The sequence below is a fragment of the Tympanuchus pallidicinctus genome, unplaced genomic scaffold, assembly GCF_026119805.1.
Source record: "Tympanuchus pallidicinctus isolate F22 unplaced genomic scaffold, pur_lepc_1.0 scaffold5, whole genome shotgun sequence".
NCBI lineage: Eukaryota > Metazoa > Chordata > Aves > Galliformes > Phasianidae > Tympanuchus > Tympanuchus pallidicinctus.
In genome coordinates, this window is record NW_026294769.1 from 64,704,282 (window position 1) to 64,728,416 (window position 24,135).

General features: G+C 42.0%; 1 protein-coding gene across 2 annotated transcripts; it reads right to left on the bottom strand.

Moving 5' to 3' along the window:
* Positions 1 to 706: 706 nt before the first annotated feature.
* On the bottom strand, positions 707 to 23,359 carry ANXA13 (annexin A13). 2 transcript variants are annotated; one of them, XM_052703787.1, is made up of 12 exons: positions 23,245 to 23,359; positions 22,156 to 22,230; positions 12,106 to 12,181; positions 9,846 to 9,940; positions 7,716 to 7,886; positions 7,572 to 7,605; positions 7,406 to 7,485; positions 5,699 to 5,767; positions 5,471 to 5,572; positions 3,644 to 3,719; positions 2,195 to 2,307; positions 707 to 1,041 (listed from the first exon to the last, which is right to left on the bottom strand). In XM_052703787.1, the coding sequence occupies exons 1-12, from the start codon at positions 23,257 to 23,259 to the stop codon at positions 922 to 924; spliced, it is 1,026 nt and encodes a 341-aa protein (XP_052559747.1). In that variant the 5' UTR covers positions 23,260 to 23,359; the 3' UTR covers positions 707 to 921. The 2 variants fall into 2 exon arrangements, with proteins under 2 accessions (XP_052559747.1, XP_052559748.1); XM_052703788.1 differs by lacking the exon at positions 22,156 to 22,230.
* Between the last annotated feature and the right edge of the window lie 776 nt (positions 23,360 to 24,135).

Here is a 24,135-nt window from a genome sequence, read left to right on the forward strand (position 1 = left end):
TGTCAGACTCTCTCATGTTATTTTATATCTCTATCTTCTGTCCCAATTATAGAGTTTCAGGATAATTCAGGATGGAAGGGACCTCAGGTGGTTTCTTGTCCAACCAAAAGCAAGGTTAGCCATGAGATCAAACCACATTGCTCAGAGTTTTATCCAGGTGGGTCTCTGAAACCTCCAAGGATGGAGATTGTGAACTGCCCTGAGATCCATGTCTACTGCTGTAGGACAAGTATGTCCATGATGGATAGATCCACCTTATGAAATCCCATCTCTTCCACGGACATTTTTCTGTGCCGTATCTCAGGTGATAGTGCCAATGTAGGCTGCAATTTCTTATCTCCCTTATGGGATAACTTAGGAGATGAATAGACTTGAGAGGAAAACTCACAGACAGGGAAATCATTCCAACCTCCCCTGCTGACAGGAGGATTTTACTCAGGGCCTCACTTAAATCATTAATTCACAGCCTACGTGTTGTTTAAAGTGCTGTAATAATGGGCTGAGAAGCAATTACCACCTATTTTCTCTGGGCAGGACTGCATGGCATGACATTGCACCCCTCACACTGGTGAAAAACACAGGGAAAGAACAAGGAAAATCTTAAGAACAGCAGTAAGTCTTAAGAAAGGCAGGAAGTCTACACAGAAGAAATGACAGAAAATAAAAATTCTTCCACATACGCAGACATAAAGAGGACAATTTAGACTTAGTTTTTTAACACGTCTTTATTGCTTAAGGACATTTGATGAGATAGCCATAACATAAACCTCACGTCCAGCTTTACTTGGCAACATCTTTCCCAGCTGGAAAGAAAATAAATTGGATTTTTTTCTTTGTGCAAATGCCACATTTTTTGGATGCTGTTTTGGAAGCTGATCAAGAGGTGGCTGCTCAGCATGCCTCTTCATTCTTGATGGCCTTTTAGTGCAAAATAGCCAGAAGCAACTTTCTGAAGTCCCCAGAGGTATCGGATCGGACAGCTTCAGTTAATGACTTCTTGTACATTTCCTGGAACTTCCCCTTTATTGCTGGAAGGTCACTCTGAGAAGACACCAAGAGCCTCTTTAGAAGAGTGGGTCATGCTTTGTACCATGTGCCCTGCTCCTACCAGGACCCCTGAGGTCTGATTCAAGGTCCACTGCAGCCAGTGGAAGAAGAGGAGAAAGCAGGAGGCTCAAACATCTTGGAGGACCTTGGAGTTCTTATTAGGACTTGAGGTAAGCCCATGTGAGATGGTGTGGTGAGGGGACACTAGTTGTGAAAAGGGGAATGGGCATGCGGGGGTGGCAAGGGGCATCTCTACCTGGTGCTCAGTGGTGCTGTGTGGACACACTGTGTGGTGGCAAGAAGGAAAAGGAGCATTTCCATGGGTATGTATAAAAGATGGAGCATAAAAGGCAGTTTGGTTTTGTTCCACTCACAGAGGTAATTTTCTGGTTACTATAAGGGGGAGAATGAAATGCCTTGTCTCAAGCTTTCTGGTGAAAAGGAACCCACTGCACTGTTCTGATCTTTACTGGGGTCTTTAAGTGTTTTCTTGATTGAACTGTATCTCAATGAAGAGACTACACTGGAGACTGATTTCTCACAGTTGATTATTGAGAAATATGCTCTCCATGCCCATGTGAACAATTCCTCTTCTGCATCAAGACTGAAACAGCCCCGAGGTTATAATCTCAACAGTTTATAAAGTAGGAAGAATTAAATACTATGTTCAGAATCTCAAATGTCTTTTTCAATTTTGTTCTTTTTAAAATTACAGTTATCTCCTTTGGCTCTTTATTTTTCTTTCCTCCTTCCCATCTGCTTTTCCTAGCTGGAATCAGAAAGAATTGGCAAGATATATTTATAAGCAATTATTAATGTGAGAACTGCTGGTTTATAATTACTTAACTAGGAATTTACTTTTACACATCTTATTGGGCCAGGAACTCCCCACAGGCCTTTTTTATCCAGGTACAATTGACTCTACTATAGGCTTTCTGTATGCTTGCTCGTCCTTTCAAAACCAGAAATAGATGCCATACCAAAATTAGCATTGCCTCGGTACAAAAGCAGAGTGTGACCACTGATGTCATTGGGCTGCATGGGGTTGGCTCAGCACACGATCCACCAGATCTCACTCTGAACTCTAAATTTGTATTTCTCGCAGAACTGGTGGTACTATAGTATTGCAGATTGCAGGATAACCTACCTCAGCCCTGGTCACGAGGATGCGAATCAAGGTATCTTCATCAGTCCCAGCTCCTTTCATTGACTTGTGCAGAAGTGTTGCAAAGTAACCCGGACAGTCTTTGGCACAGCTGACTGAAGAAAAGTAAGAGACTTCATTACACTTGCATATTTACACTTTGTATTACATCTTCAATCAGAAGGAAATAAGTAAGGAAGAAATACAGAAAACTCTCTAGAGTTATGATCATGTGGACATATGAGCTGGGAGAATTTTTATTTTATAACTAGTTCCCTATCCACATACAAGGAGCAAGTTTGGAATCTGAATGGAGTCATACATTTCTCCAGAGGGAAAGTTTATTACACAGTGAAATGGTAAACGCTGACTCCACTGCTATTCCACAGTGAAAGTGAAATGAATGGGGATGAGCATTTGCCCATCTGGAGTTCTCCTTGATGATACATTTACTATGTCCAGGCCTGGGACACCCAACTCAAGAAAAATATGGAGCTATTGGTGTGGGTCCAGAGGAGGCTATGAAGAAAATGAAAGAGCTGGAGCACCTTTCTTATGAAGAAAGGTAGAGAGAGATGGACTTGTTTAGCTTGGAGAAGAGAAGGCTCTCGGGAGACCTCACTGCAGACTTCTAGTATGTGGAGGGAGCCCATGAACAGGAGGCAGACCAACATTTACAAGGTCTGATAGTGACAGGCCAACAGGAGATGGCTTTAAACTAAAAGAGTTGAGATTTAAGTTAGATCTTAGTAAGAAATTTTGTATTCAGAGGGTGGTGATGGCCTGGCACAGGCTGCCCACAGAAGCTGTGGGTACCTGGAGGTGCTCAAGGCCAGGCTGGATGGGGCCCTGGGCAGCCTGACCTGGTGGGGGGAAGCCCTTCCCACCACAGGGAGTTGGGAGAGGATGTTCTTTAAAATCCTTTAAAACACAAGCCATTCTTTGATTTTATGACTCTATGATATATTCTTACAGTACTTGCTCACCTGCAGCTTAGAGGGGCAAGGTTTGGGAGCGCCAAGATCCACACAGATAAAATCAATACCACTAAGCTAACTAGATCCAGGGTACAGGTGTAAATACTGGTCACAGTCATCCGCAGCGCTAAATGGCCAATATGGACCCTGTACGTTTTTGCAGTAGTGCACTGCTGATGATGCCCAGGCTGGAAATTATTCACAGCCATGGCCTCAGGGGCAGTTTAGAGAGGAAATAACCCAGCCTTGGGGAGGAGATGTACCTGGAAAAATTTATTTTTAGTATCAGGGGCTCCACATCACTACTGAAACCTGTTTCTCCTTTTCCTAGCAGATATGTCAGTTTCAGTTTAGGGTTACCTCAATAACTGTCACCAGACTGTACACAGAATCCCCAAGAACCAGTATCAGAGGAGGGCAAGAACTAGAAAAGAAAGGTCTCAGTGCTTTTTTTTTTGCTGTTTTGTTTTGTTACCGAGAGTAAGATAAGCTTTCTCCAGATCTCCTGATGTTTCACTTTTAATGGATTCTTCTATGTCTTTTCCATACACCTATAAGCACAACAAATGTAGCTGTAAGAGTTGCTCTTTGCACACATCATCGCACTCCCATAAAACCCGCCTTATGTTTAGGATCCAATGGCAAAAGGCCAATTCAGATCCTTTTAGCTCTTTACAAGGGAGTAAATCAAGGACAAGTAAAGTCTTTCTCTGGTTTAAGTGCTCACAGATCCACTGGCACCAAGAAAACAGGGTGTACAAGGCCTGTTAGGACACAGCAGCTAGGAGATGGATAACATCAATCAAGCAGATGTACTCATATCAGAAGGCTTCTAGAACAAAGAAGCTTCAGCTTCTTCTTGAGTGACCTCGAGTCTAGGAAAAAGTCTCTGACTTCCCTCTAATGCTTTTATCAAGGCCCTGGATAGTTTCCACACAAAGAAGATAAATTTTGGAGCTCTACCAGCTCTATGAAGTTTTGTTACTTATTGTCTTTGGCTTCCCAGGGAAAGTTTACAGGCATTTCAGTTGTTCCCAAGTTTTTTTATTATTCTGTAGAAAAAGGGAAAAAGAGACTGCCACTTCAAAACGTTGTTCATTTTGATCTTTGTGAATTTTGTGAACCTCAAAGCCTTTAACTTTGCTGTTTTACTATCTGGCTAGCTCTGTGTGTCTCCAATGGACTTTAGTGCCATTCCAGCAGAACACAGATACAAGGCAGCAATGGGTACCTTGTGAGGTTCTACAAATCCAATTTCATATTGATCTGTCTCTATTTATCTTTCCAAAAGTGAAGAAGGACTTATGTTTGCACGGCTCTAATCTGGGCCCCCTTTCTCAAATACAGCCAGACAGGATGCGGTAGATTGGTTTGGGCAACCTTCTTGGTTTTTGGAATCAAAAAGTGAACGTAGCTTGGAACCCCCAGGGTATGGGCAACTCCAAGGGAGTATCAATTAGTGACTGTTTTTGTCCTCCTGCCAGCACCAAACCAAAAGCTGGATTAAGCTTCAAACATTTTTCCAACTAAGGGCTCCTTATTATGCTGACATTGAAAGAAGACTGTGACTGAAGGTTTTCCATCTTCAATGCTTAGGGTCACAGTTTTCTGATGAACTCAGAGTCATCCTAGGGAAGTTCAGATTTCTGAGCCAGACACTGGAGAGGAGCTTTCTCCAAAGAAAAAATATCACTGCTGAGCTTCCACCCAGCTGCTGGGAGAAGAACTTTGCATCTTCTGTTGCTTGAATTTTCACAAGTCAAATAAACAGCCAGGATTTTGCTGCTTACTTTGTCTTTTGCTTGGGGGTAGAGGAGAGCACAGCAAAGTCCCTGCACCTGCTGTCTGCTCAGAAGAGGAGATGTGCCTCTGCCTTAACAGAAGAGCTATGGATGAGTGCTTGGAGAGGATGGGAATAGGCACCCCCAGACACTCCAAGGTCTCATGAGTAAGCCAGGGACAGGCCCAGCATGCATTCACCCAGCTGTGCGCCACCTCACTACCCCAGAACAGTCAGCCCTCCTTCTGCAGGAAGGGCACACACATCATCATGCAGTTGTGGGACATCACAACTTTTGTTTGGTTGGATGCTGGTGGGTTATGAAAGGGAACACACTCTGCTTAACTGGCTGACGGTACAGCTTTTTCCCTCTGTAAGATCAGCATCTGGTCATACAGAAATAATTTCCAAATTCCTTTTAAAATGGTAAATAAAGGATCACCTTCTCTACATTTTGCTGCAGGGTCTGCAAGCTACACATTACATTCTGCACAACTCACATCACAGAAGGGAATAACTCACCTTTTCGTAGGCCTGAAAAGTTGCTCTCAGCTGACTGTAGCTTCTCTTTGCTAAGACAACATTGAAAGCCAGCTCCTCTGTTCCCCAGCGGCCTTCTCCTGCCTTAGATATTGCATGTTAATTTTTGATGCATTTATTTATTGCCACATGCTCAGTGAACTTTGTCATCATCTCACTGCTGAGCAGCACAACATAATTGTTTTTTTTTCTTTCTGTAGTTTCACTTACTTTATATAGATCTGAGGCATCCTGCTCAGCAAGCTCTATGTTGACCTGTTGGTTCTCATCTCGGGTTGCCTATGGAAAAGGACATTGCAGTGGAAAAAGAGACTCAAGTGCTGGTTAGTTTGCAGTGAAGGGAAAAGTGGTCGTTTAGTGGCCTTCGCAAACATTTTGGTTTAGTTTTGCTGCCACCTGCTGACATCTGCTTAGTAATGGGCCACTGTGCAGCACCGGATAGAACTGTCCAAGCTCAGCACAGACTTGAGGTGAAGCTTGCACTCAATCTGCTGCGTACTCCCTGAGAGCTGTGAAATGTTCCTCAGTAAATGGATATAATGCATGCTCTGAGCATTCGCTAGCACAGGTTTTTTTTTCCTGATTGAAATTACAAACAAATTATCTATTAAAAAATATATGGATAATACACATTTGCATCTCCTGAAAATACAGACCAAGAGGTTGAAGCAGTGCTTTCCAGACTGGTGTACTTAGCAGTGGGACTGTTAGGGCTTTGAAATGTGTCAAATCTTTTCATTTTCATGGGCTGTCTGGTCAGACAGTTGCATTCCTACTTGTGATCCTACTCTATTTAGCTATACTATGCCCTTACAGAAATGTTATTCATTTTTTATTTCACGTAGCTGGTTTAAAATAAAGCATGTTGTAATGCAAAATACACTTTCTTTTTGTGAAGCTAACATAACAGCAATCTCTTTCTCACTTCTTCTGTATCTACATGTACTGTAAATTCTTCAGTTGAGATTGAAATCAGATGCCACAGGTTTTAGAATTTAGTGTAATGTAGTCATGATCTTTCATGGGTACCATTCTATCCTGGAGGCTTTCAAAAAATGTTTAGATATATCATTGAGGGGCATGGTTTAGTGCATCAGGAACGGTGTTGCCAGCAGGAACAGGCACTGAATGTCCCCTGTCCTCAGCTCTGGTGAGGCCGCACCTCAAGTTCTGCGTCCAGTTTTGGGCCCCTCACTGCAAGAAAGATATTGAGGCCCTGGAGCTGGTTCAGAGAAGGGCACAAAGCTGGTGAGGGGTCTGGAGCACAGAACTTATGAGGAGCTGCTGAAGGAGCTGGGAATGTTCAGTCTGGAGAAGAGGAGGCTCAGGGCAGACCTCATTGCTCTCTGTAACTACCTGAAGGGAGGTTGTAGTGAGCTGGGGGTCGGCCTCTTCTCTCGTGTACCAGTGATTGGAATAGCTTCAAGCTGCACCAAGGGAGATTTAGGCTGGACGTTAGGAAATACTACTTCTCTGAAAGAGTGGTCAGGCACTGGGATGGGCTGCCCAGGGAGGTGGTGGAGTCACCAACCCTGGAGGTGTTCAAGGAACGTTTGGATTTTGTGTTGAGGGACGTGGTTTAGTGAGAGCTATTGGTGATAGGTGGATGGTTGGACTGGGTGATCCTGTGGGTCTTTTCTAACCTTGGTGATTCTGTGATTCTGTGAAATTATCAGAATTTTTAAAATTGCTTCTGAATTTGCATAATCCCTATTGTTACTTTAAAACGCTAGAAACTTAGAAAGTTCTTGTCCTGAAGAATACCTTTAAGAATGTCTTTTGCTTGTGATAATTACTTTGTTATTAAATTATTTATTACAGTAATCTTATTCTAAATAGCAGCTAACACTTATTACGATAAAGAAAAGAAAATCTCTCTTCCAGGTTGATGCATAGTAGCAAAGTTCACAGCCTCACCTCCAACACAGTGACCAATATCTTCCTCAGAGAACCACTTGTGTCACCTTTCACATCAGACTCCAGATCTTTATCAAAGACTGTGCAGGAAAAAAAGCAAATCTGTCAGGGTTCACTCAGTGATGAAGGCCTCAAATGAAGGTATACGAAATGCAACACTACTTACGCCGCTTGTATGCCTCCTTTATGTCTGTGATTTCCTAGGGAAATAAGAACATAAATCAACCAGCAAACAAGCAGACAAAGCAAGTCAGCTGCTGCACTGCTACCTAAGATACATCACATGCAAAATCTACCAGAATGTCCCAACCTTATTGTTTTGTGTGCAGAGGATCTCAATCAGCAGCGACTCATCAGTCCCGGCGCCTTTCATGGCCTTATGAAGCTCCCGGGCCTTATACTCGCAGGGAAGGTCCAGCAGAGCCAGCACAGCCTTTTCAAAATTGCCACTCAGGTCTCCCTTCAAGACCTTTTCCAAATCCTGTGAAGGCAGTTGGAAGGGTTAGTGAAAAAGTCCAAGTGGAATTAAAGAATTTTGTGATTTCAATGCTTTTTCTGTACCAAAAAGGGAAAAAATATGAAAAAAAAAAATAAGGGATGAGGGGATCTTTTTGCATATTAAATTCTCCCCAAAATATTGAATGATCTTTTTCTCCTGTCTTCAACAATCAGCTGCTCACAGTCCAGTCTGGACTCTTCCTTGTTTAAATACATGTACACTACCATTTAAAAAACCTTACCAGAAGAATTTGCTCCAAAACACAGTGCAGAAACCTGCTTTGAAAGAGGTGCAACAGAACGGATCAAACTTCTCCCAAATTCTCTTCCACTTCTGGTTATAACTGACTTACTAGAAAAAGCAACATGTTTCTATAAAGTGCTTTGCATTTTTTTCCACCAAAGGAAAAAAAAAAAAAAGAAAAAAGAAAGAAAAAGAAAAAAACCCATAAAGATCCTTTCTGATCTTTTTAATTCAAAAATTAATAAGACCCTGGAGAAGAGCTGGTTAGTGTTTATGTGTCAGCTGAGCACTCATGTTGAGAATAACATCTACCAATGATTTATTTCAAGCTCTTTCTTCAGCTAACATTTCCTGAAGTCCAGGAAGTATTTGACAGCTTCAGAACAACAGTGAAGAAGGCCAGTTCTACATCTACTGTTCTGAACTGTGCTCTTGCCCAACCACAGATGAGCTCCATCCCTTGAGCAATCAGCTGCCACCAGTCCCAGGGCGCTGGCATATCGCACTTCCTCTAGCAGTGTGCAGCTCTGCTCTTCCAAAGATCCAGGGTAGGAAGGGTTATGATGTGCCCACGTGACCAGGATGACCCCTGGACTTTGCCCACTTCCAATATCTGCTTTTATTAATCCTCATTAAAGAATGAACTCAGTGGTGTGTATGCACTTAAAGTCATGCTTGCCGTCTGGTCTCCAAGGGCTGCTTCGAGCACCTTTGGAGATTTCTCATTTTTTCAATGTGTGGTCTGACTCATCGTGAGCATAAATCAATATTAAATCTATTTGACTCACAGAAATATAATGACAATGAAAATATAAAGACCAAAAAGTTCCTCTGAATTTGTACCTGGTCTGAGAGGGATTTAAATCTGAAGTTTCCCTTTTACTTTAATTGCATTTGTCTTGCAACTAATTGCAATTGCCTTGGTTTCAGGTTTCTTTTTTCTTTTCTAAATGCTCTGAACATGAGCACAAGCTGAGATACAGAGTCATTGAATTATCAAGGTTGGAAAGACGACTGAAAGATCACAGAATTATACAATTGGGTTGGAATGGACCTTGAGGATCATGAAGCTCCAACCCCATTGCAGCAGGCGGGGCCGCCAACCTCCCCATTTAATACTAGACCAGGCTGCCCCAGGCCCCATCCAACCTGGCTTGGAACACCTCCAGGGACAGGGGCATCCGTAACCTCTCTGGGAAGCCTGTTCCAGCACCTCACCATTCTCTTGGTAAGGATATCCAACATAAATTCTCCCTCCATTAACTTAAAACCATTTCTCCTTGTCTTTGTCCTAATCATCTGGTCCAACCATCAATCCATCACCACCCTGCCCACTAAGCCACATCTTCACGTTCCTTGACCACTTCCAGGGATGGTGACAGCACCACCTCTCTGGGCAGCCTGTGCCATTTCACCATTTCACCACTCTTTTTGAGAAAATAATTGATTTTGGTTATGAATTATTTTCTAGCTGTCCCAACATTGACTAAAATGCTCTGATCTGGTTATGGCTGAATTAAAAAAATATATTCTGAATCCTAATGTTATTAATATAACAATATTTTGGGAGCTAAGAAAATTGCTGAATCAGAAACCCTCAATCCACTGATGCTTTAGTATTTCAGAAGCAGAGGTATATGAACTCCTTTACCAGCATGCATACTGTTCAAAAGAGAGAGGCCATTTATTCTGAAATACCTTGCCATAGAGAGCTTTGTACTTCTGTTTAATTTGTTGTCTCTCCTCTGATGTTCGACTTGACAAGACTTCAATAATTTTTTTTTCATCAGTTCCTGAAAAAGAAGGTTGAACATAGACAGGGTTTAATCAAGAATCCAATGCAGAGGAAAGAAAAGAGTACTGAGTGCTTTCCTCTCTAAAGAGAAACAAATCAATATACATACATCTACTCGGGTACACTTTGGGATTTGTAGCAACTGAGATTCTTTTAAGAATATATTTATCTGTAGTCAGCTACAATGTTCAGAACATAAAATAAAAGATCACAGTCTTATGCTGCTTATATATTATCAGAGGATCTGAGTCTTCTTTTTCTGATCAAGGTTCTGACACGCCAATGCCCATGGACTGATGTCCATGTTTAGAGTGGCACTTGTTGTTGGAGCAGTCCCTGCCCCTATTTTCCACCCCTGCAATGCTTTTCAGCTGTGGCAACAGCATGGGGCAAGTGGCTGGGGAGGTGAGGATGTGTTCAAATCAGTCTCGTTCACTCACTGCCTTAGTGGTGGCCTGTGTAAAACAGGTTGTCCTCTGCGCTAGATGATAGAGTCAGAAAGAGGAGAGGGAATTAGTCTTCATGGTCTGAATTTCTCTGCTGATGCTGTTTTGTTTGGCAAAAATAAGTGGGAGAATGCAGCCACTGGGAAGTCCCAATGATGGGCACTGCAGGGGCTGTTTCTCTGGAAAGCCCACAGGGGAACTGACCACACAACGTCCTGCCATGGGAAAGTCCTGAGGAAGATTTGACCTGTAACTTATGTAACAGATAGATGCTTACTGAAGGCAATGACCTTGTTCTTGCACTTTTTTTGCCCTAAGCCAATATAAACAGATGTTTGCTCTAAACAAGGCAGCTGGAAGGCATCAGTCGATGTTTGTTGCTAATGGGACAGGACTACAGCAGTGCTATTTGGGTGCCTGAGTGACACAATAGAGCAGCTACTGCATTAGCTTGTGTTCTGGTGCACTTCCATCTGTGGGGCCAATGACTTGCCTCAGGCATTTACTCAAGACAGGTATTGAAATGAGTGTCTGGCTGGAGACATCTCTGGCCCTGACTGAGATGGGCCACAATGTCCATAGCATATAAAGGGTTTAAATAGCAGATGATATGCATCAAGCCTCAGGCCAGTGCTGCTGATGCACGTGTGTCATGCTGCTGGATGCTTTCTCATGGTCTTCTTTTCTATTTGTTGCTTTCATCTACTGGGCTTTGTTTTGTGCCTCATTGCAGGCTCTCAGGAGCAGAGACCAGCAAGTGTTTCAGAGAAACTACCAGTATGGATGATAAAAATAAAAATGTTATTGGCATTCAGCAGGAGCTGATGTATTTTCATCCTTGAAGATCACCAGTGGGTACATCCAGGCCAAGTTCAGGGCATCTTGTCCAGCTCTTCATGCTTGGAACCAAGATGATAGTCAAGGTCCAATTTTGGAGGAACAGCATCTCTATTTGACCATGTGGAGTTAAACACTTAGTGGAGAGTGAGACTGTCTTGATAGGGGTAACTTGACAGGACAAGATTTCCTAAAATTCAAGTACTTTACTATTCAATCTTGAATGTCAGTGCTATACCAGGAAGAAAGGTTTAAATGTTTAGTGTGCAAAAGCCTGGTGTGTACAATAACTTAACATCTTCATCTGCTGCTCGGCTGTCCTTCCTCTGCTGGACACTGGCACCTCCATGGATCTGAGGATCCCCTGGACACAGTGCATTCCTCATTCACACTGGTGCACAGTCAACCATCTTAAACTGCCAGAGGAGATGGTGGGAGCCAATACATTTGGTTAAAAATCACTGAAGCAGGCTGACTGCTGACTATATTCCTTTCAGCTGGAGTAGGCTCTACTATATGGAGGTGGCCATGTTTTTGGCTGGTCCCTGGGAAAGGATATATTGCCATGCCCTTAACCTGGCCTTACTGGCTGGACTCCATGAATTCATATCAGCACGGCAGCTTTGTGGTCCTGTCTCATCAGCAAATAGCAAGTTTAGCCTGATCCTCTGGAGTCAAGCAGTTCACAAAACCAGTCTTTGAGGAACAAACTGGCTGCCTTTCCCAATTACCTTAACTCCATGTGTGTACATGCTCTTTGAGTCAGTAACACAAAGCATAAAGATTAACTGAAAATGGCTTAAACATTGTTCTTGAATATGGATATGCTCTTTATAATCTTGCAAATTGCCCTTTGCACAAAAACAAAGAGCTTTCTTACCTGCTCCTTTGCAGGCTTTGTGTAATTTCTTGGCATCTCGTTCTGCATCAAACCCATGATGACGTTTGTCTGTTGACTGAGAAAACAGAGACACAATGGACACAAGGGAAATGACTTTGCATTATTCCTTTTGAATCACAGAAGTCTGGGCCGGGTTCTTGCCTGATCTTTAGTCACATCTTCTAAACTGTGAAGTTCAGATTGGGCTTTGCTGAAACACTGTCTATCACAAGGTCTCCTGGAATTGGAGCAAAAATAGCTGTTTCCACACGGCATGTGATGCTGATCCTATGTAACTTTGCTCTGACAGTTCAGGCTTGTTCAAATAATCTGAATGTAATAACTTTATATTGGACAACTTGATGTCAGATCAAACGCTGTTTGTTTGTACCACATTAAGAACAGGCCAATATAAATGACTTACCAGATGCGTGCAGAACCCTGTGTGTATTTAACTGCTAGAAGCTGACAGTCTCTATAGATTGAATAAAAATGGATCCTGCATATCTTTCTTGAATGGATGTCCTTACATAAAGTAAATAAAGATACATAATGTCATAAAGATGGTGGTTGTATGTGTATGTGTGTGTGTGTGTGTGTGTGTGTACTGAACATATGGTTACTTTGAGCCAGATCTATCAGAATCAAAGTCCACCACTACAGCAGCGGTTTATAGCCTGACATATAAATGTAAACAGAAAATCACTAATTTGTACTAATTTGACAGGGTATGAACCAAAGGGGCTGCAGTTCTGGTAGTCCCCTGTTCTGCTATTTCTCAGACAAGGGCAGAAGTATCTGGGAGCAGGCCAGCAACATATTCAGCCCCTGTAGCATCATGAATCAGATAATTTAAATGCCTAAGAGCTTAAATAATACTGGAAAATAGCTCCTAGGCTCCTAAATCAATTTGAACTATATGCACACCATCTGCTCTGAAGGTCTAAGTGTGCACTGTAAGTGCTTTGGTATTTCCATTCAAATAGCAGCAGGTTGATTTGGCCGTTTTTTTTGCAGGGCTGCCAGGCACTGCTGTTACTGAAGGGTGATGGCACCCAAAGGCAAAGCACTCTGCTCTCCATTAGGGACAGTTAAGGGTGAGAACATCCCAGGACATGGCATTCTGCTCCTAAGCCCTTCCAAAAATGCCGCTCAGCAGAAAAGCTACATGGCTACGTTGTCTCCTTGCCCTAGAGGAGAGCACAGGGCACAGATTACACCTGAAAAATGTCACAGACAAGGTCACTCTGTTGGAGTGAGGACAATTTACTATATGGACTTTGAACACGCTCTGCACTACCAGTTCTGATGAAAGAGATACAGCTCTGCATTAACTCACCCTCTATCAAGAGACAAAGGGCCTTATCTCAAGGATAACGTCTAAATACAGTCCCTGTGTTACTTTCCCTTCGTAATAGACTAAACACCATTTAAGCACCTCGGCTTTTCTAATGCAGTCAATGGCTAGGATTTCTCACTCAAATTATCTTAACTGAAAGTTATTATTTCAACAGCAATTATTAAGGTACAGGATCAACACAAAAGGTTCTCAGACTTATGGCACTGCAGTCTTGCAAGGTAACACCTTCACCAGCCTGTTGATGTCGCTTGTGAATGTGCACCCTGCACTGTGCTCTCAGTGGTTGCCAAGCACATACACATTTTCCCAAACCTTTCCAGTGAGGAGCAGAATAAAGATATCCCACAAAAAACAGAAACCCATTCTGGACATACAGTCCATCAGTTGAGTGTGCCTTGCAGAGAGGTGCCCTCCCTCCCTAACACCAAGCTGATAATGCAAAGCATTTCAGCACTTCAGTCCGTATTTTGACATAGGCTTGTTAGAGTTGTCAGAGTTCCTCCTATGCTTGGTAATGCACTGATAATTTCTTCCATTCATATCATGCACTCTGGAGCAATCCCAATGGGCACTGCAAGCTGGTTTGTTACTGTATGCCTCGATGGCTTTTCTGCTGTAGTGAGACTATAGCTAGTCCCTAGCCCCTATATGTCATTTGTTGATGTAGTTGTTGGGTGTGTATAGCACAGATAGTAGGAGAATGGTAGCATCATCAACTGAAATAACATTGCGGGTTTACGAGAATTCATAAAGGCATAAAGAAAAGTATTTATTTGCAAGAGTGACGTATGGTGAAGAGAAAGAAGGCCAGTTTCTCAACTACGTTCAGGATATGTTTGTTTTAAAGCACTACAAGAATGAGCTGTGTGAAGCCACGTCTTCAAATAAACCACTGTCAAATGTTAACTGATGACTCTGAGGATATCACCTGTGTAGTACTGTGAGTAACACTAGCATTAAGGCTTTGTAGATTGGAAAGCTGATACTTTGGGTAGGAAACTGTCAAGGGCAATTCCTGAGTAACTCACAACATCTTGCTGTCTGCTAGGACTCACCCAGTGGCATGGCCCACCCAGGCAGAGTGAGAGTAGCTCCAGACCTGGGCTTCCTCCTGCCCTGCAGAACTATGGGTGCATTCTCCTGAAGAGTTAAATGGCAAAATAAACTGATGCTTCATGCAATTTGTGACACTGTATGCATTTTTCTTTGAAAAATACATGCAGAGTCACTTTAATATAGGTCTTGTTTTAGAATTTAAGCTCTCAGATTAGATTTGATTGGCAATGTCTTGCAAGAGTTGGTGCTGCAACTATTCTAAAACAACTAATTCTAACATGTAAAGCATACCAAGTTGTTTTTCCTGCTGTAAATAACATTTTACTTCAAGGAGATCATAGAAACACAGAATGGCCAGGGTTGAAAAGGACCACAATGGCCATCTAGTTTCAACCCCCCTGCTGTGTGCAGGGTCACCAACCAGCAGACCAGGCTGCCCAGAGCCACATCCAGCCTGGCCTTAAATGCCTCCAGGGATGGGGCATCCACAGCCTGCTTGGGCAACCTGTTCCAGTGCCTCACCACCCTCTGTGTGAAAAACTTCCTCCTAATATCTAACCTAAACCTCCCCTGTCTCAGTTTAAAACCATTCCCCCTTGTCCTATCACTATTCACCCTTGTAAACAGCCGTTCCCCCTCCTGTTCATACGCTTCCTTCAAGTACTGGAAGGGAGCCACAATGAGGTCTCCCCGGAGTCTTCTCTTCCCTAAGCTAAACAAGCCCAGTTCCCTCAACCTTTCCTCATAGGAGAGGTGCTCCAGCCCTCTGATCATCTTAGTGGCCCACCTCCAGTCTCGCTCTAAGGACACCACGTCCTTCCTGCACTGGGGGCCCCAGGCCTGGTCGCAGTACTGCAGATGGGGCCTCACAAGAGCTGAGTAGAGGGGACAAGTTTATAGCTGAAGATGGTCCACAATGCTTAGCGAAGCATATGGAGACTTTTTTTGATGTCAGCATGTGGAGGAATCCTTATGGTACACATAAATAGTACAATTGGAGAGATGTTGTAGTATACTGTGTGGATTTCTGAAGACAACAGCTAATAGCTTTCTAGAGGTAAAGACAATACGTATATATAAACTGCTAAGTTGTCAGAAGACAAGAACAGAAGGAATGCTGTCATGAGCATGCACACAGGTAGCTTCCTGTACTGCAAAAGAGAGACAAAGTACTCTAACTGAAAACAGCTGATAATATATCTGAGCAACCACTCCCAACCACTTAAGCAGATGCACAACCATGCTTGGGAGCAGAGGTTTATGGAAGAGTAATGTCAAAACAATACAAAGGGATTGCTGCAAGGAATGCTGCTGACCACGCTCTTCTCCCGCAGCTCCAACATCAATCAATGCAAAGTTGGGTACGGATAAATGCAGACACAGACCCCAAAGGCAAATCAGTAGGAAGAGCCAGCAGGAATGCAGCTGCTGCTCAGTGTAATTGAGATACAGATGGAATTGCTGCGGGTAGAGATCTAACATGGGCTGGATCAACTCAGAGATGTCGAGATATTTTCCAGCTCCATTGAAGAGAATTATTCAGCAGATGTCTTATTTCAAGATTGTCTTTGGTTGCTGTACTCCATTGCTCTTTGGCTTAACAAAAATAAAAATTAAAACTAAAATGAGAGGCTGCAAAAAGGTCAGACTGACCTAGCCAGGATCTTTGCAGCATTGACTACTGCACATGAACGTGGTCTGGAATAAAATCTAGGGCAGTATTCAGTTGTTGGTGTCTGGTGCCATTAGAGATACCTCAGGGTGAGCTCAATGCCAGCTGGAAATGTGTAGGCTGCTGTGTGACCTGCACCTGGAACTTGTTACAGATGGGTCTGAGGGCATCTGCAGTGGTTACTGGAAATTGGTACAGAATCAAGCCCCAGTTAATTTACTGGCTTTATTATTCTTCCCATGTATTTAATTACGATTATAAAAATGCATTGGAAAGAACCAAGATTTAAACAAGAATTACACAAACCAGTTCCACATAGAACTATACAAGCTTCCCTTGCCATCCAAGTCTTGCTTCCCACAAATTACCATCTGGTTTCAGACTGGTTTGAAAACTGGTGCTTGCAATTTCTGGATCAGCACAGGAACATCATGAGGATTCTCTGATGTCTGCCACGGGTTGAGGTCACACATCAGTCTTTTACTAAAGGAATTTCTAATACAGTTTCTCTCCTCTTTTGATTTTCATGAAACAAAACAGGCATGAAATAGCTTTGAGATTAAAACCTTGCTGGCAAATTTAGCTAAAAAAATTCCAATAGGTACAAATGTTTTTAGCTAGGTGTCCTGGTTCTGGCTGGAATAGAGTTGATTTTGTTCCCAGCAGTCTGGATAGAGCCATGGTATGAATTTGTAACCAGCGGAGTGCTGGTAACACTGATACATTAGCTGAGCAGTACTAGCATACACTCAAGGACTCTTCTTCTTCTCATGCAGCCCTCCCGGTGAGGAGGCTGGGATGGAACACAGCCAGCACAGCTGACTCCAACCATATTTCACACCATCTGACATTATGACCAGCAATAAATGTGGGGAGAATCTGTCAGGGGTTGCCATCTGAGGAGTGGCTGGGCATAGGTCAGCTGGTGGTGAATTGCCTTTTGTATCACTTGTTTCTTGTTTTGTTTGTTCCCAACCCCTTCTTTTTATTTTTAAACCTAAACCCATGAAAATTCTAACTTTTGTCTTTCTCATTCTCTCCTTCCTTCTTGTGGAGGGTGAGCAGGTGGGGCTGAGCCGGGGCCAATCCTACCACTGAGGAATGCACACAGATTCAGACACTGCAGTATCCTGCACCCCTGCTCCTTTAGGAAGCCAGGCCCCTAATGGGAATTACAGGATTAATTAATTACAAACAGCTAAGCCCTAACAATGCTAAACCCAACACAAATTGGAAACTGTTGTACTTGTTGATTTCTCAGTTCTCACAACACACAATCCCTGATCTATCAGCTCCACTAGCTTTGCAGACTCCCATCTCCAATCAAATAGCAGCTCTCCTCCAGCTCTGCACTGTGAGGTATCTCAGAGAGGAATAGCTTGCTGCACTAGGTAAGTTAGCTGGCACCTCAAGGTCTCTTCCAATCTCATGCTCCGTTAATTTGTTTTCATCTTTTCTGTGTCTACCAAGATGCATCCCAAACCATTTAGTCACCTTGTTAGCATGGTGAGCAACAGGACTGGAGTGTTTATTAGTTAAATTATATCTAATATCTTATGACCATGGATGTCGCTTTTAGCAAATCACCACTTACGTGATAAATGTTTTATCAGCACACATATACTTAAGATTAATTATTCATCTTGGCACAAGCTTTTAATAAGCTGTAACGCAATTGGAATCTGAGATTAACTAGATTAACACACTGAGAGAAAAAATGATGTTTTGTCTTAGATCTTATGGTTGTGGTCCTCCACTATACCCCCATTACCAGCAACGCCTCCTGTGAATCTGAAAGGGCAGTTTTAGAGACAAATGGCCCAATTCTCATCATTCATTTCCAACCCTTTCCTTGTGTTAAGAGTAAAACACAAGAATAAATATGGGAGTAGGCTGTGGTGTTTGGTTCTGATCTACTTAAAAAGAGAGACTGAAAACATGGTGCCATGTTTCTGATCAGAAATATTTTTTCAACATAGCATAGTGCTACCTCATGCTGCATGGAACTGGATGAATTTCTGAATCACAGCAGAAGCAACGAGTGTAATAGGAATGGTCACAGCTTCTGCTCAGAAAGCTCCAGACTGTTGTTCAGAAAGGGCAGAAATCCCATGTCACCTCAGTGCATAGGTACTTCTGTTAGAAAAACCTGCAAATACTAGGACCACTCAGTATGGTGAGGAAAAAAGACCAAACACTAACGAACAAAGATGAGTTACTAGGAGTCAAGACTGTGCCTTATCTAACTGGGAAATGCTGTTCATGGGTGAAGATATTTAGTCATTACTGCATGGTTGTTTCCCCATCTCTTACTATCCTATCAGTGTAAGATGGTTTTCTGCAAGTTCTTCAGTAAAATTCAAATAATTGGGCTCCATTACTCAGGTAGGAATCCATGCAAACAGCAACAGTCTTAACACGAAAGTCAGATTGGATGGGAGCTAGTATTTAAAAACAAACACAAGTCAACAGCTGTGGCATGCTGGCAACAGGGCAGTATCAACAAGCACCGGGGTTTGTGCTGTGGTAATAAATAGGTAGGGCTGATAACATCTGTAATAATAGGAAAGGCTCCTGCTGGCGCAGGACTGCTGCTCTGGGACCCCATTTTGGCTATTTCTGTGTGGCAGCATTGGCCAGAGGGATCTATCTGCTTTTAGAGAACGTAAAGAGATCAAGCACAGGGAAGGACAGGCTTAGACAAACTGGGTACATGGCAACTTCAGAACTACGTGTGTCCTTCTGCCCACCACCTTTCTTCCTGTGCTGTTCCACAGTGCATGCCTGTCATTTTTGTTTATTTGAGCAATTTTCTCTGCCAACCACAACTGGAAGATTAACTGGAAGATTAAACTGGAAGATTGCCATCTGCCTTCCTTACTGCTTAGAGAAAAACACCTTTGCCATTTGCCACCTGCCAGGCAGGCTGTCCCTCTCCAAAATCTTTATGATTGTTTTAGGTTTAACAGCTGTATGACAGTGACATGCACCCAACCTAACTTTCTGCTGAAGTTTGCTGCTATCAGCAACCAAACAGTTCCAATATGAAGTGTAAGCTGGACAACACAATAAATGTAAATCATGTAGACAGGGCTTCCTTACTCAACAGCCTTTGTGATGATTCAGTTACTCCCTTTCAAATCAAGAGGTGCAAATAACTTTATTTTCTACATCTGAGACTAAGGATGCAGTGATAACAAGATCCTAACAGAATTAGTTGCATCTGCTTTTTCCTGCTATAAACAATTGGCAATGGGGATGCTAACTGGACAGCTAATTAAATGGCAAAGTAAAACAATTCACCTCCTACAGTGTTTCTCCTGTTTCTAAGTAGTTTTTAATGCATCATCACAAAAATGCTTATGGCTATTTTTTTAATCAGCTTAATATCATCATCCTCGTGATCATGACAAATGAATCCATAATTAAAAGAAAACTGTTTTGGTGAGTTTCTCGTGTAGCTAAATTTTGCACCTCTGGTTTTAATGTGCCCAAACCCACTTGGGTCTATCTGGTGGAACTCCTTAAAGCAGATTACTTTTAATATCAGGGATAGTTTCCCAACTGCCACATAGAGAGAATGTGAAAGTCACAAAACTGCAGCTTTTCTTCTTAGAGACTTCAATTTATCTGCTTCAGTGCATAAATTTGTACGTAAGATGCGTCAGAGCATGAATTGGTCTCCACATTACTTTCTTTGAAGACTTACCTTCAAAACAGAAACCACAAAAGTGGCTAACAAATGGCTTTAATTGCCTAAAGGAAATCTGGTATTCCAAGTGTAGGATAATTTTCCACTGTGCTAAGGATAGAGTTGTCTGTTTTTATATCACTGACCATAACGCCTCGCTGGAAAACACTTTGTATGCTGGGCCATTATACAGCTAATGATAACTAAAATGACTGGAACTGCCAAATTCTGCCTGTTTTTCAGCTGAGATCCCAAACCTCTAACTTGCATACTCCTAGATACAGCTGAAATGTTCTTATGTCTCATGAAAAATTTTTCACTCTTCTCATTACCTCAGTTGAAACTTGTGATGAGTTCTCATCATTGAGAGACCTGAAGTTAACTATTTGGTATGACTGCTAAGAAGCTTGCATCACTTAAGTGCATATTTAAGTACTGGTATACTTAAGCATGCCAACACAGGGCTGCAATACATGGATGTAATATTTGGGAACGTCACACTGACCCACATGCACAGTCAAAATCTGAAATTTTTGAAGAAAAGAACTGGAGGGAGGTAGCATCCCAAAAGGGAAACCCCAAGACTGCATGCATCTGGCTTTGGCCCTCTGCAAGATGCATTATCTGAACACAATCTACATATTCATAGATACATACAAAGAAAATTAATATGCAGACATTGCACGTTGAGTGTCTGACAAACCAACTGCATCTACCAAACTTGGAGGCTTCTTTGTCTATCTGCCTTCCACTTCGCAGGGTGGAGGAAGTCTCAGGATGCTCTCAAGTTGGCCATGGTTCTCCAACACTGTTGTATGAAGGTATTTCTGTCTTCTGCTGACTGTGGGTTTATAGCCAGAGAATGAACAAGACTCTACTGACATTGAATGCCAGTCTGCCAGGGGAAGCAACAAATAGCTTTTGTTGAGCTTTGCAATGAGATGATAAAACTACACTGCAGTTAGTAATGCTTGTACTAATGAGGTACTTCCATCCTTATAAGTGACACAAAGGCCCTTGTGATGTTTGTGAGCTTGTTCCCAAAGGATCCATCAGGTGGAGGTGCTCTCAAGGTTATACTTACATTTTTACCTTCAAGTTCTCAAACCATCTGGCCCACCTCCTTATGTTAATAGTGTCCTGCCTGGCAGGAGGTTTGGGCTGCTTTACAATGGGAAGATGAAACTCAAGGGACTTTCAGAGAATTGCAAAAAATGGCTTAAATTAGTAACAAAGCATTAGTCCATCCCCCAGATTAGTTTGAGAACGACAGAATAATGCATACAGGGCCTTGGATTATTTAGTGAGAGAAGTTTAAAAAAACAGTTAAACAATTAACAAATGTTGAAATCGATCAAAGTTTTCAAGCCACCATAACATGAAAACAATTGCTGCTATTCCCCAAATATTCCCCAAAGCACTTTGCTTACAGCAGAACAGCCACTCAAATTTTCACATGGATTGATTCCACTTGCAGTGATTTTGAAGAAGAGCAGAAGTACAGATAAGCTTAAAGATTCAAGAATGCAAATGGAGAAAATAAAAGTAAATGACTTTAAATCTCTGGGATGAGCAGTCAAGAACTTTGGTTGATTGTAGGAAGAGTCTGGATGGAGCTTAGTGAAAAGCATGTGGAAGCGTGCAGATTTGGAGCTCTAACGTTGCATCAGGTGCAGCTCAATCAGAAGCTCATATTCTAAAAGAAAGCTACTTCTTAGTATTGATTGGATTTTTTTGGTTGAAAGTATATTTGTTACTTTTGTTCACATTAGCATGCTTAGGAAGATACTAATTTTGATGAAAGCTTCATTTTAAATATCATACATTCTGATATAGCTGAAAAGTCCAATTTTAACTTCCAAGCAATGACATCTTTGCTTTCCTACAGACGTTGCTCCGTTGAACAATGCTTAGTTTTCAGTGAAAATTTCATTTGACAGTAATATTTTCCTTTTTTTAAGTTCTAAGCTATAAATCCATCCCATTGGTACAAAATACCTCAGCTGACAATGATGATTCAATTACTAATTCTCCTTCCAAAATTTGGGTTAGCCAAAGAAATTTCACTTTTTGAATTTCAAGGGGACAAACTTTTGGAATGATGCAGTATTCAACAGAATGAAACAATCCAGCTTTACTAGTGCTGATCTTGATCACAGAAGAGGAGCTGCCTTTGTGCACTGCAGTACCTCCCAAAGCCACCATAAACCCCTGCAATGTGTGCTGTAACACCACAGTGCCCCTTTCATCCTTCGTGAAAAGAGTGCTTACTGGCTCATCTGTTGACAAACTTGCTGTCCCTATGGTTGGTTCCCGTTTATCCTCTGGGAGGTTGTAAGACTTGCTCTGGAGGTTTAAAAAACACAACATATAAGACACTCATGAACCTATGATTGCAAAATACGAGCTGAAAACCTCTATTAAGAACTGAATGTTTTCAGGCTGTGCCAGAAGTCGTTCTTTGATATAGCTGCAGGTACTTCTCCAAGACAACCTGAAATTTCATGGGGACAAATGATGAGGGAAGAAACAGAATGTCTTCTATTGATACATACTGTAAAATTGCAGATTTAGGGCAATCAAAGAGATTGACACACAGCTGAATGAATTGTAGTTCATCCATGAAATTTTAAGTGAAGATGAAACCCCCCCAATTTCATCAGTACAAGCTACTTCATTTTCAGAAGGTCTCATCATTTACTGCTTGCCCCCAAACACACAGCTATCACTCAGGCTATTTTGAGGTTAAATGTCATTATTAGATATTTACTATTAAGCACCAAAACACTGGCCAAAATTGTCTCAGCCTCATATGATATGATTCAGTGTAGTAACCTGGATTTTCATCAGACCTGTCTGCAAGCATCACGCTTTGAGATTACTCCTGTCTCTACTATTCAGTGATAAAACGGGCTGAATTTGGCCTCTGGAATGGAAAGCTTTTCATAGACCTTTAGGGAATTGTTTAGTGTTTAGAAGGTTCCAACACAAATTTGCTAATCTAACTCAATTTAGATGTCTCATGACATTCAATGCATCGCTTCTTTTTCTCAAGGTGCTTGCTTCCCTTTTTAACTATGCCATTAACAGTGCTAAAACAAACAGAACCTGTGTGTTACTGCAATCATTTTATAATTCACATATTGCAAAGAAGTGGATGTTACCAGCTACATACATACAATTTTTCTGCCCACGCTTTAAATAAACTTTGAATTTAAATCTTCATTTGCAGCTGTATTAATGCAATTTAAAGTGAAAGGGGACAAAAAAACCCCAAACAACTAAACAAACAAACAAACAAACAAAAAACACAGGAAATTCTTGTCCAAATTAAACTATCCAAATTAAAAAAGTACTTACATGTGAACCACCCATTTTTGCTTAGCCTGAGTGTGGAAGACACAATTCTTCTTCTCTTCAATAACACAAGCATTCAAATGAAATAGCCAACTCTTCATAGAGCTGCTATGTTCTACCCAGCCCTGGGTTAATCAATAACTTTGGACTTATTTAAATTTTAGTCATTTCAAGGTGGGGTGTATTCATCATTACACGGTAGCTTTATTATCCCTGCAATCTAATAGCACATCCTGTTGGATCATCGAGTTGGCTGGTTTTGCCAGAGAAAATAAGGATTTCATAATATGAACCCTAAGGTTATACATACAACCTTTTATCTAATTGTTATTACAGTAATTTAAAACACTTAACTACAGTAGTGTCTAACATAAAGTTTCCAATCATCTTAGAAGGAAGGATGCTGTTTCAAAAAGTTAATATTTGATTGTATGGGACTGTGTGGTATTTATTACGTCATTGAAGATTCACAGCTCCCACAGAATACATCAAACAGAATCTCACAGCACTAGGTTTATGTAGCAAGGTTTTGGCAGTGGGGAGAAGGGGCTGTGGGAATGGCCTCTGGAGAAGAGTCTAAGGATTGTCCTTGTAGGCAGTGCCAGTTCCAATTTGCCCTGGTCAAAGCTGAGCCAGTCCATGAAACTGATGGCATCTCTGTGGCATGTATTTAAGGAAGTATAAAAAAACACAGCAGCAGCTGTGTGAGAGAAAACTGTGAGAGAAACAGCCCAGCAGCCAAAAGGTCAGTGCAGACAGAGGGCAGGAGGTGTTCCAGGTTTGGAGAAGTCCCCTGGTGTCCAGAAGAGCCCTATGATGGGGCAGGCTGTCCCCCTGCAGCACATGGGCACATCTCCACATGCAGCCATGGAGGAGCCTGCAGTGAGGCAGTGG

What these genes read in the sequence shown, in the direction of transcription:
- ANXA13 (XM_052703787.1), bottom strand. An exon ending in TCTGCACACAAAACAATAAG is followed by an intron (nt 7,606 to 7,715) that starts GTTGGGACATTC and finishes TTATTTCCCTAG; the next exon opens with GAAATCACAGACATAAAGGA. An exon ending in ATGCCTCAGATCTATATAAA is followed by an intron (nt 5,573 to 5,698) that starts GTAAGTGAAACT and finishes GCAATATCTAAG; the next exon opens with GCAGGAGAAGGCCGCTGGGG.